This window comes from Pseudorasbora parva, chromosome 18 (assembly GCF_024679245.1).
Source record: "Pseudorasbora parva isolate DD20220531a chromosome 18, ASM2467924v1, whole genome shotgun sequence".
In the NCBI taxonomy this organism is placed as follows: domain Eukaryota; kingdom Metazoa; phylum Chordata; class Actinopteri; order Cypriniformes; family Gobionidae; genus Pseudorasbora; species Pseudorasbora parva.
This window is the reverse complement of record NC_090189.1, coordinates 24394352-24407756: the sequence shown is the minus strand read 5'-3', so window position 1 is coordinate 24407756 and position 13405 is coordinate 24394352. Positions and strand designations below refer to the sequence as shown.

Genomic DNA, 13405 nt, shown 5'->3' with positions numbered 1-13405 from the left:
TTTAAAAAAAAAAAAAAATTATATATATATATTATATATATATATATATATATATATATATATATATATATATATATATATATATATATATATATATATATATAAAATATAAATAATAAATATAAAATATATATAAATATAATTTTAAATAAATGGTTTCCATCACAAATTATTATTGATATGTTTTGATTATTATATACTTTTGTTATTTCGTACTTGGAATAAAACCAAAAGATAAAAATCACTTATTACAAATTAGTATGGTCTTTTACTGGTAAAGCCATATCTCTATCAGATGAGACATTTGTATCATTTCATGCTTCATAGCAAAAAGCCCTAAAAGGGATAGTCCACCCAAAAATATTTTTTTCCCCTTAATTTACACAACTTTGTCTTGTTCCAAACCTGTTTGAATTTCTTTCTTCTGTAAAATACAAAACAATATATTCTGAAGAATGTTGGAAACTGAACAGTTTTGGTTCCATTTGACTTTTATTGTATGCACAAAAGATACAATGGAAGTCAATGGGAACCAATTATGTTTGGTATCAACATTTTCATTTTGTGGGGACCATCTTTTTAAATGCAGGTTTAATGTGAAATACCAACCTGGGAGATGGCATGTTAGTGCTATTGCTCCTCTGTGGGGTCCGGGGCCTCTCCGCCACTGATAAAGTGATGCAAGGGGTCCCGTCTGCTATCACCTCCACTTCATTAAGTTCCTAGAACATAACCATCTCAATGAATACTGGTTCACAGGCTCACAGAGAACAAAAGAGGTTTTACTACAAACCAAATGCAAGGGGCAGATAAAGAGGTGCAATCAGTCTCACCAGTGTGTCCATTTCTGAGAAAGCATCCTCCAGCTGCGCACTGGGGGAACGCTGGATTTTACCAGATACAATCTGCTCACCCCTCTTTTGAAATTGAAAAGAAATTGAAAATAATTGAATTGAATTGAAAAGAAAAGAAACACAATACATGCAGTGGCCCCAAAATGTATATAGACAGTTAAAACTGTAATAATGTAACTAGACAACACATTTATATAAACTAAATAAATAATCATTTAAGCAAGTGGCATGTGTATGCAAAAAAATTCACAAAAGGAAAACAAAAAATACAAACCAATACAATGTATATGTCGATAAGACATAAGGTATTTGGACACTTTCATATAGTTAATGTGACCACAATCAGTTGGTTAAAAGTAAATGGCAAAATAGCTGGCTTAAAAGTCCAAATAGTTTTCCTCCTGAGACTCTGTGCATTATATTATTATTATTAGATTATATTTTTCTGAGCCCATATATGTCACAGTTTTAAGTCTGGATGTCCTGTAAAGAGCTCATTCAGGGCTTTTCATAGATACATGTCTGGAGGTTTCACCATGCAACTCCCTCTCCTTGGTGTTAAAATATGACTGTAATATGATTATATATAGATATATATAGATATATATATATATATATATATATATATATATATATATATATATATATATATATATATATATATATATATATATATATATATACACACACACACACACACACACACACACACACACATACATATTATATATATATATATATGTACACAAACACAAAAGAAAAGCAGTAAAAGTGCATGCCCACTGTCGAGAAGCAAATGCAGCAGAACGAGTGTTTTCAATACATTCCTATGGAAGATGAGCTTCAGAATCACTCGCATAATGCTATGTGGGATTGACAGAGGACCAGTGAAAGCGTTGAGAATTGTTGTAAGCATCAAAGGGTTGGCCAGCTTTCCACTTTATGTACAAATCAAGGGAAAAACACAGGAGGTTCAGGTAATGACATCTGTCTTAAACATTTAAAAGTGTGCAGGTTGTGCAGGAGATTATGCAGGATTTAGTGTGTTAATTATATTGTTTACACATTGGATGCTTTGCAGTTGTTACATGCATGTTAAATATTGCAGTTTGGATGCTTTGATTGTGATTATACTGGCTGGGTTTACAAAAGCCAATAAAATTGACAGGATATCTTTATTTGGGGCATTTGGAAACAAAGCTTGCCTATTTCCAAATGCAATCGTGCAATCTCTGATGACTATTGCCTGCGTGTTGAAAAAAAAAAAAACACAATCACTTCAGACACGCCTCAAAGCAGAGGCGTTATAGCGTGGCACTGGATGTTGGATGAGTGGATGAGTGGATTTTGCCGTTGTAGTGGGCATGCACCATATTAAGGCAAAGCAAAGCTAAATCGCAGTGCTCAAATAAGGTCTGGCTCTCAGAATGACACTCACAGGACTCAGCTTGTCTTTGCTGTGGCTGCACCTACTATTCAAGCTACCGGTACCAAACTCCGTCTGAGAGCTGGACTGTGACATGCCTTCAAAAAATGGCCTAAAAAACACACACACACACACAAAGGCAGGTTCAGAATAAGAACACTGAGATGTAGGCAGTTTGCCCACTCAGTATGTGGCTAAAAAAAGCTTAGTTTTTTGTCCGTTTATTTCAACATTTGAGAGCGAGTATGCATCTTCTCATATATAATATATACAAGAATCTTTTGTAACAACAACAACACTACATTTATTGACTGCCTCCTTAATTGTATAATCAAATCTATGTAATGCAAAGCAAAATTACCAAATTGATATCTGAAAGTGTATGGAATAAGTGTAAATATTAGCTAGTGAATACTTTACCGGAGTGTGGGTTTGGGGGTGCTGATAATACTGTCCGTCTCCTCCATGTCTGGGCCACTGTCACTGGGGTTGTACATTTCAAGACTGTCATAGAGCTCATCCAGGTCCTCTTCCACATCCCGGATCTGCTCTTGGGACACATGATCCAAACCAAACCCCTGCATGCATAATATTACCCATCGATTAATGATAGAGGTAAACGATTAATACCTCTATCATCGATTAATGATAGAGGTATTTTTACCTTTAGAATAGCCTTCTCATCATCGTATGATCACTTAGGTGTTACTCTTTAAAAACTCTAAAAACACTTAAATATTTAAAAACTTAAATTTTGGAATGATTTATTTATAAAAATATATTTTATTTAGATACATTCCGATGTCAAGAAATTATTGATTATAAGCTATTTTATGAAAATTCTTACCAACTTATCTGTATCTGTCAGAATTTGTATATATGCGCCCCTAAATACAAATTGTATTGTTATAAACGAACAAATACAATTCTTACAGTGCCCCATTATGCTTAGGACCTTTAATACAATGTGTAATATATACCGATCAGGCATAACATTATGACAGGTGAAGTGAATAACTCTAAATATCTCGTTATCATGGCACTTGTTAGTAGGTGGGATATATTAGGCAACAAGTGAACATTTTGTCCTCTAAGTTGACATGTTAGAAGCAGGAAAAATGGGCAAGAGCAAGGATTTGAGCGAGTTTATCAAGGGCCAAATTGTGATGTCCTGATGACTGGGTCAGAACATCTCCAAAACTCCAGCTCTTGTGGGGTGTTTCCGGTCTGCAGTGGTCACTATCTATAAAAAGTGATCCAAGGAAGGAACAGCGACAGGGTCATGGGCGGCCAAGACTCACTGATACACATGGGGAGTGAAGGCTGTGTGGTCTCATCAAACAGACGAGCTACTGTAGCTCAAATTGCTCAAGAAGTTAATGCTAGTTCTGATAGAAAGGTGTCAAAACACACAGTGCATAGCATAGTTTGTTGCGTATGGGGCTTCATTGCCGCAGACCAGTCAGAGTGCCCAGAGTCACTTCCGTGGCCTGCAAACCTAATGCATTAACATATTTGCATAATGCCCGCCTATGCCTGTGAACAACGGCTACTTTTGACCAGCCCTCAAACACTGTAGCTGGTTCGTATTGTGTACATTTCAAGTTCTGCTCAGCAAATGCAAATTCTCTTTGTAAACACTTCCGAAGGATTAGGATGTGAAGAATCAGTGGTTAGAAATTACCACAGTGATAAAACAGCATAATCTTTTGACGATAGCTTCTCAAATCCCTAAGGTCTAAATCGGATTTACAAAACGCTTATCCATTAAAGATGGGTCAGTACCCAGTTTATTTGGTCCGATTTGCTCCTCCGAACCTGTAAGTATGAATAATTACGGATGTATACTGCATCTTCTACCTGGTGTTCAAAATACGTAGATTTGTGTTTTATATTGTTTTAAGTTTCTGGCTAACCAGCTAACTCGCGTTATTACTAATTTAAGTAAAGATAAAGGATAGAGCTAGATTTGTTTTACAAACTTTAAAGTGACATCAGTCATTCACGTTAGTACTCAGCTAACGTACGCGCTATTATTGATACAGTTCCCGCAAGTGCACAGCCATAAATTAGAAATATTCGCATCAGTATGCAGACATACACTTGTTAATGCTGATGGTGAGGAATTACAGTTGCAACATATCCTAATGTATCTCAAAAGCAGTAGCATATCACTGAGAAATGTTCTGCTCAAGTCATCTTTGCGATGGAGGTTCGGGTTAAATAAATAGTTCTTCCAATGTTTCATCATCGGACTCGCTCGTAATGATATGGAAAAAATCAATGTCATTGTTAGTGTCTTCCCAGTGTGTACGATCTCTGAGCTTTAGGAAGCCTCCGGACTCATGGTTAAAGTTTAGTCATGGTAATGGGTGTTTAGTTTCAATCACAACAGATTGGGCAATCTGGCCAATCAGAGCATAGTAGGGCCAAAGAAAGGAGGGATTTAGAAAGAATATTCGAGCCGTTTGAGAATCACTGAAAAATGTGACGTGCAATGTATATAATGAGAAAATGCTACAGCTTTTTGACCTTTCATGCATGTAAACCTATTGTAGGAGTCTTCACAACAAAATTAGGAACCTTTAAAGGGATAGTTCACTTTAAAATGAAAATTCTGACAGACTTGAGGGTGAGTAAAGGATGACAGAATTTTAATTTTAAAGTGAACTATGCCTTTAAAGTAGCATAATAGGGACACTTTAAAGAAAAACGGGTGTGGAAAAAGAAGAGGAAAGACCATCACCAAAAAGAGCTTGTGAATTTAGAGAGACAGTTATTACCTCATCAGACACTTTGAACCATTTCACCAATGCCATAAGCTTCTGTTTGATGTTGGGTTGCTGGATTTAAAACACAAACACCTCGTTAGACAGAAAGCGGGGGAGTCATAAGCAACAATAGCAAACAGACACAAATTAACCACGTATCTGGCTGAGCAACAGCAGGGAACAAAAATAGCAGCAAGTAGAGAGAGGGAAAAAAGCTGTCACAACAAGCACAGAGCGCTGGCGAAGGCTTGTCAGCTAGAAGACGAAGCACACAGGAAAACAAAACAGACTTCTGAAGGCATCTGAGAGGAAGAAGCAGATCACACGTTAATGTGTTCAGAAGCCCCATCCCTTGAGTTTCCATATGATTGTAAACATTGCAGCAGCTCCTATTGTAATCGCTGCTACGTCCAAAGAACATCAGTTGCCCCAGGGAGAAATATGCAGTTATTCACCCTGACAAAGCCTGACATGGAGATGCAGAAAGCTGGTCTGTTTTTTTGAGGACTGTTTTCGAATTCAGGACAGATCACTTACGTCACTTACGTTAGCTCTGGTGATGGAGGCTGTGGAGGGGAGTTTGCGTCGAGGTTTCTTTTTCCTCAGTTCATCCTCGTCGTCGTAGAGGTACTGCCCAAAAGCGACAAATCATTAAACAACCTAAAAAACCTTATTTGAATACAATAATAGTTTATAGTAAATGTTAATTTTGATGTTAATTTTCATTTTGGGGCAAACTACTACTAAAATACAGAAATATTTTTTCAATTAAATGATACTCTAAGAAAATAAAACTGCCAGTAGGTGGTAGTAAATGTCTAAATGAATAAGTCATTCTGTGTGTCTCATTTCAAAGGCTGTGTCTTCTGGAGGTTGGCCGCATACGTCATAAAGAAAGTCTCATTTCAGAACAGTAACCATTACAAAAGTGACCGTTATGCTTAGTGAAGCATAAATTGTTGTCATTTCTTAAAGGGGTCATGAATTTAGAAATCCATTGAAAGGCCGCCTCAAGACAAATGCCTAATTCTGTAGCCCTGCCCACTGACTCGTTCCTGACATGTTAGATAAATAACACAGGCCTGTGTGGAGCTAAACCAGATTGAACCTTCAAGCAATAAAGCTTCCTTCGGATTCCAATATTATCAATGCATGGTTGTACTTTATTTTTAAAGTTAAGTGTTTTTCTTCAGCGGTGTAGTCAGTAGAGCGTAAAGTTGGAACAAGCTTTTGACGCGGTCAACCTGGGTTCGAATCCGCCTTTTGTCGAGCTTGCTCTTTTCCCATTTTCCCATCACATATTACATCGGAAAGGCATTACTTTCATTCAAAATTAAGAAAATGTTCTAAAAGTGGAAATGTGTAATGCTGGATGTTTAATAATAATAATAAAGGTATTAATTGAGTAGGGTTAGTGGTAGGGTGTTAAGGAGGGTGTTTATTGTCCCATTAAGGCTGCATTCATTTAATATTATATGATAATTTTACACTATATTATTATTGCATCCAGTTAAATGTACAACAATACTGAGGTGCAAATAGTTTGTATCTGCAATATAGTATTTAGATGCTATTTATACTTTTATTTTGACAAAGAATTTCTATTTTACATGGTGTAAATAGAATATATCACTATTTTCACTATAACATTTTATTCACATTCATTTTCCATAACTAATTCATTAAATGAACAGTGTTAAATAAACCGGCCTAATATACATTGCCCGGACAAAAAAAAAAAAAAAGTCACTGTTTGGATTTAAATATTCAAACGCTTAAATTCAAACATGAATTGGCACCTCTGCGTCCAGACCTTAATTTCATTGAAAGTCTTTGGGATGTGCTGGAGTAGACTTTACAGAGCGCTTGAATCTTCCATTGTCAATACAAGATCTTGACCAAAAATGTACACACCTCTTAATGGAAAGACGTTATATCAAAGACTTTCAATGAATTTAAGGTCTAGACTCAGAGGTGCCGATTCATGTCTGAAAATGATCCTGCATGCCCCCTCCCATTCTTTCATAATTTGAGCATGATTAATTTTGGCATTGTCGTCCTGGAATATGGCCATGATGTGACTTCCTATATGGTTGTTTAAGAAATGAAAAACAACACACTCCATCAACTAGGGTTAGAGAAGAATTATTATCAAACATTCAACACGCTAGAAACATAATAATCATTGCAATAATGATCCAATCACTGACTCTTAAAGGTGCTGCATGTAAGAATGACAGCTAGTGGTTGAAATGGGTATTGGTCTCAGTCCAGAGTAAAAATCTTGTTTGCCCCGCCCCCTCCTCCTCGAACTCGACACTCACACGGGTTGCTAGTTTGATTACACGCAACAGGAACGAGCACAATTGAAAATGTAAGGCAAGGAGACTTACACACTGTAAGTTGATTAATACGGCATTTCAGAATGTTTGTAAACAATCTGCACCAAGATACTTCCGGATGGCAGAACGCGAGCGGCATCTACTGACAAACTGAAGAGACCCAGCCGGCTACTGTAAACTGTTACATAGTTAAGAACATTGCTGTTGATTAAAGTTGAAACTATGACGAAAACGTGTTTTGTTTGGGGTTGCGCCGTCAGATATTCAGCAAAAATTGTAGGATTGTATCGATTTCCTTCCAGCAAACCTGTGGGTGAGGAGGCTAAAGTGAATAGTTTTGGAACTATTCTGAACTGAACCTACCAATTCAGAAGATTAACGGAATGCATAGCTGATATAAAAAATTGGATGAATAGTAATTTCCTGCAACTTAATTCAGATAAAACTGAATTTTTAATTATTGGACAGAAAAGCTCCACAAGTAGTAACCGAGAATACTGTCTAACACTTGATGACTGCTCTGTCAAGCCCTCGTCGTCAGTGAGGAACCTGGGTGTGCTCTTTGATACCAATCTTTCATTTGAAAGCCACGTTTCTAGCATCAGTAAAACCGCATTCTATCATCTTAAAAATATATCTAAATTACGGCACATGCTTTCAATGCAAAATGCTGAACAGTTAGTACATGCGTTCATGAGCTCAAGGCTAGATTATTGTAATGCTCTACTGGGTGGTTGCCCTGCTCGCTTAATAAACAAACTCCAGCTAGTCCAAAATGCAGCAGCTAGAGTTCTTACTAGAACCAGGAAGTATGATCATATTAGTTCAGTTCTGTCAACACTGCACTGGCTCCCTATTAAACATTGCATACATTTTAAAATCTTGCTTATTACTTACAAAGCACTAAATAGTTTATCTCCCCGGTACTTAAGCGAGCTTTTAACACATTATACTCCATCACGTCTATTGCGGCCTCAAAACTCTGGCCAGTTGATAATACCTAGAATATCTAAATCAACTGCAGGCGGTCGATAATTTTCCTATTTAGCTCCTAAACTCTGGAATAGTCTTCCTAGCATTGTTCGGGAAGCAGACACACTCTGTCAGTTTAAATCTAGACTAAAAACACATCTCTTTACTACAGCATACACATAGAACATTTTGAACTTTCATTATTCAGATCAATTGACTGATTGTTAGGCTGCATTAACTAGGTCAGCCGGAACCGGGAACACTTCCCATAACACCTGATGTACTCGTTACATCATAAAAAGAGTGGCATCTACACTAATGTTAGTCTCTCTGTTTACCCCGAGGTTTATCCCGGATCTGGGCCCTGTCCGGATCGGATGGTGGACCTGCCTGGACATGACCAACGCATCCTGGAGTGTCTGCTGAGCCGTGTCAAATGGTGTCTCCTCCGAATTTTCCTCACTGGCACCACATGCTCAAAACCCGTCTTAATAATTCCGATCTTTCTTGTATTCATACTCTTGTGTAATCGATGCCCCATCCTAAATAAATCTGTCTCTTCCGTGATACCCTGAAATTTTGAATATTCCAATCTAATATGATTTCCGACCTGTAAGGTTGCCAGAATAATAATCTTACACGGTGTGTTATCTACAGACCGACTGAATCTGGTTTCTCCCAAGGTTTATTTTTCTCCATCACGCCCTGATGGAGTTTTGGTTCCTTGCCACTGTCGCCTTTGGCTTGGCTTGCTCAGTTGGGGACACTAAAAATATGATTAAAGTTATTCAACTTATTATACAAATAAAATGTATGAATTAGGTCTTATTTAATTCTATAAACTATAATACTGATCTGCCAACATTGTCGCTATATGATAAATTAAAATAAGCTGATCACTGTTTTCTCCAGTACGATTGTACAGCCAAATCTAATTTTGTCGCAATATTCTCCTATTTGACACTGTGAAGCTGCTTTGACACAATCGTGATTGTAAAAGCGCAATATAAATAAAGTTGATTGATTGATTGATTGAATAGTGGCGCTACAGAGAAGTATTCTCAAAACGGTCCATCTACAAAATCATAGCAGACCATAATTATCTGCAGCTGAGGAAATTCGAGACTAATATTAGTAAACTTAAAGGGGGGGTGAAACACTCAGTTTCAGTCAGTGTCATGTCAATCTTGAGGACCTATAGAGTAGCATTGCATCCTGCATATCTCCGAAAAGTCTTTATTTTTTTAATAATTATATAAGAAAGATGCGCTGTTCCGAGTCTTTCCGAAAAAAGCCGAGCGGGTGGGGGCGTATCGTGTGAGCGGAGCTAAATAGTGACGTGTGCGCCGCCGTGTTGAGTGCGTCGTAAAGCTGTGTCATCCCTAACAGCGGGAAAAACTTTATTCAAACTAAAAATATGGCTTTTAATCAGATACAGCCATACATCTATGATCCGGAATCAGACCCAGAGGCTGCAGTTGAACAGGAGCAGCAGCAAAAACGACTAGAGCAGGACGTCTCTATGTGGTACAAGTTATACACTAACTATATAATATGCTTAGCGGCTTGTGTTATTTACATATTTATACTTGAATTATATCGTCGTATTTTTGTCTTTGAAGGTGTACATGTGGGAAGTGCAGTTGTGCACGTGTGTGTGTGTGTTTACGCGTGGTTTGTGTAGACAACACGGAATAGTAGCACATTTGAATGAAGAAGCGCGCTTATTTAGTTCAACATATTTCCCCCCTCTTTGTGTATTGTTGTTTGGAGTGCTTTTACAATACACAAACATAAAGTTACACATATAGTGGCCAGCTAAACAAATGTACACGCACTACACATCGCATGCTCCATTGATCAATTTCTATATATAGTAATATATATAGTAACTATACGTGATCATGTTTGGGCTACTTGATGAGCATAGACACAGACATTTGAAGCAGTCTAACTCACCGCCCGCGGTTCTAACGTTGGGACTGCTCCATCCTTCAGCATTAGGCGATTGGAAAATCCGGCGTCGAGCTGGGCCTTGTTTATGAAACAGTCGGCACCGAAATGCAGCGAACAGATATAAACATTCGCGCAACTCAGTTGCTGATCGGGAAAAGCAAATTCCATCCACTGTTGCCTTACCGCGGGGTTTTTGGGGAATCTGTGCAGGACTGTCTTGGTCTGGCAACCAAAAACGCACTTTTTTGGTGACATTGTTATGTGCACATCACCTGTGCAGCGCAGCCTACGAGCCAGCGCTTTGATGGGCATAGCCTGTTGCTTTCGCTCTCTCCCTCTCTCTCGCTCACGCTCTTCCGGTAGAATTGTCCGTAAGGCCCATACAAGGAAATTCCGCCCCCATTAACGTCAAAGGGGACGCATGATCGCAAAAAACTTGCCGAAACTTATGACTAACCGGAAGTAGTATTTTTGACAAAGAAATACTCCCATCAAACGTCCACCTTAACTTTTGAAACTTTGTCCATGTTTAGTATGGGATTCCAAGTCTTTAACAGTGCAAAAAGATCAGTATGCATGAAACAGCATTTCACCCACCCTTTAAGGTCTGTTTTAAAGATTGAACTCATTGCCAGTCACTGCCTGAAGTTAAAGTAGGAAGAGACCGAACTTCTTGTGTCATGTAGGCTACTGATGGAATGTCAATGGTAGAAATAAGAAAAAGCAAAACACAGTTGTAGGCTGATGGATGATTGATTAGCAGAGTAGCGCTAGTCTACAGCACGCTATCCTTTTGACTGTCAGAAGCTCATGTCTGTGCCATCTGATCCGACCCCGACAGAACAACAGAAAACGATTAAAGCCTTTTTAGTTAGATAACAGGGAAATAGACCATCTACGATAGTCTAAAATATTGTAAGTCAAACAGCAACAGTCACTAAAATAACTACTTAATGGTCGGCTGAGGCTCATTTAAAAATTATGGTAGTAGACTAGCGCTACATCTACTGGAGCAAGGTTAGGCATTTCATGTATTGCTATCTCCTGAATTAGTTAATCAGTCCCTCAATAATCATGTTAACTATGTCTGAATCCCAAGCTATTTACTAGCGTTGCCATAGGAACGCTTCGGCTTTTGCCAACCGGAAGAACGTTTACTACTTTTGTGACGTCATGGTGAATTGTCGTATTGATTTATCCACATTTTAATGTGCTTTTTTAGATAGATGTCGCAGCTTTTTAGGTCGGGTAGAATCTGTCATCTCTGACCCAGTTTGTTCGCTGGCTTCCATGGCTTGCAATATAATATGTTTTTCGCCAACTGGCAACCTGTGGCGTCGAAATACCATTGGTATACTAGCAAAGTGTAATATCGCACAGACAAAACAAAAACAGACATTCCGACACAGAACGCACATTTCAAAGTAGAATGACTGGCTGTAGTATTGCTTTTCGGAGAAACGAGTATGTGAAATCAGTTTCCGAAGTATCTGCAAACTTATGGCATTTTTGTGCTTTAGTACAGTCAAAAACTTACATACAGCACCTTTAAGCATTTGCCTATTTAAATCCGAACAGCTACTTTTTTTGATCTTTTTTTTTTTTAAGCTGATATTAGCTTTAGAGAATATATTTTCTTGGTAACGACCAACTGGAATGGATTAAATTGAAAAGAGATTAATGAACATTTTTTAAAACTTATTTTCTTCAGTTTCACAGTCATACAGGTTAGAAACTACACAAGGATGAGTAAATGACAGAATTTTTGTTTTTGGTTCAGTTTGTCTATTATACTATGATAAATCACCCATTTTTGCTGCCTATATTTCCTCTCTTTGGCTAGAAGGACTCCAAACCACTCTCTTACACTTCCTATCTGACCATGCAGTGTGTTTCTTCAGGGATCTGACTTCAACAGATTCACATCAGTCTCTGTGCAATGTTATAAATCACTAAACAGGAAATAGGCAAGATGGCTGAATATCAAAATCAATCAGTTGAATCTCACAGGCCTTACATGCCCCTGTAGAGGATCGTCACTGCCGTCCTGCTCTGACGAATAGCTTTCCTCTTCCTCCTCAGAGTAATTATCAATGTCTGGTGAACGATCTGAAAAGAAGACAACAGAAACCATGCGAGTTATTAAACCAGAGCGACCTGGACTTTCAGCAACAACTTACAAATCTTAAAGTGACAAAAGCAGCCTTGATCTCTTTTTGAGATATCTCATTAGCTTATTTAATTTGATATACATGTGCAACTCACCGGATAGCTTGGACTTTGGTCCCTCTGGGTCGATGGGCTGACTGGAGAGAGAATAGACCCTGATCTCAGCAACGGGCACCGGTGTGTCCTTCACCGTCGTGTGCAAGCCCAACACCTGAGCACCTTCTGTAGGGTGCTGCATCACCTACGGACAGGCAAACAAAAGCAATTAAGTAGCCTGAAAGACTAGAGGATCAGAACAGACTACAAAACATATCTGCTAAATGATTACACTGCAAACAAACTACAAAATGGTAGATTACTTTTGGTGCTTAAAGCTGCAGTCCGTAACTTTTTGCACTCTAGTGGTGTGAACAGAACTGCATACATAAACAGAACTGCATACATCTTGCGGAAGAAAATTGCAGCCGGAACTACTTCTCTCTATTTATGTCTATGGCGGATCACGCCGGGACTGTGCTCCTCCTCAGCGGTACCTACCAGTCTGGCCTGAAATAGTCCCAATATAAATACTTATTATAAGTGTACCATAATGATTCAGGGTAAGACAAAAACACAGTTTGGAAAATGGATTCATGTTGTACATTCTCATTATATATTTTTTGTAAATCTTGAACACAAAAAAGGTTACAGACAGCAGCTTTAAATGAAGGTATGTTCGCAGCAAAATATATTCAATATATTGTTTGACCTGCTTAAACATGCTTTTCATGTTGATAACAGTGTTCATTTAGAGATTTTGGACCATCTCCATCTGGTTCATTTAGACCATTTTCTTCTTCTTGATTTGAAATAAATTATAATAATGTGAAATGACGTGGATGTACTTTCAATAGTTAGTCATGTACTGAATCATAG

The 13405-nt window shown here is 38.0% G+C and overlaps 1 protein-coding gene across 2 annotated transcripts in view; it reads right to left on the bottom strand.

Annotated features, from left to right (window-relative positions):
- The window catches only part of pacs1a (phosphofurin acidic cluster sorting protein 1a), a 31670-nt gene that overhangs the window by 11053 nt on the left and 7212 nt on the right, over positions 1–13405 (bottom strand). The window contains exons 5-12 of one of the 2 annotated variants that reach the window (XM_067424103.1): positions 12587–12731; positions 12339–12430; positions 5589–5681; positions 5064–5123; positions 2701–2858; positions 2293–2392; positions 834–917; positions 610–722 (exon numbers count right to left, since the gene is read on the bottom strand). In XM_067424103.1, coding sequence (XP_067280204.1) covers positions 610–722; positions 834–917; positions 2293–2392; positions 2701–2858; positions 5064–5123; positions 5589–5681; positions 12339–12430; positions 12587–12731 — 845 coding nt within the window. The remainder of the gene's footprint in view (positions 1–609; positions 723–833; positions 918–2292; positions 2393–2700; positions 2859–5063; positions 5124–5588; positions 5682–12338; positions 12431–12586; positions 12732–13405) is intronic. The other variant, XM_067424104.1, reaches the window with a different exon arrangement.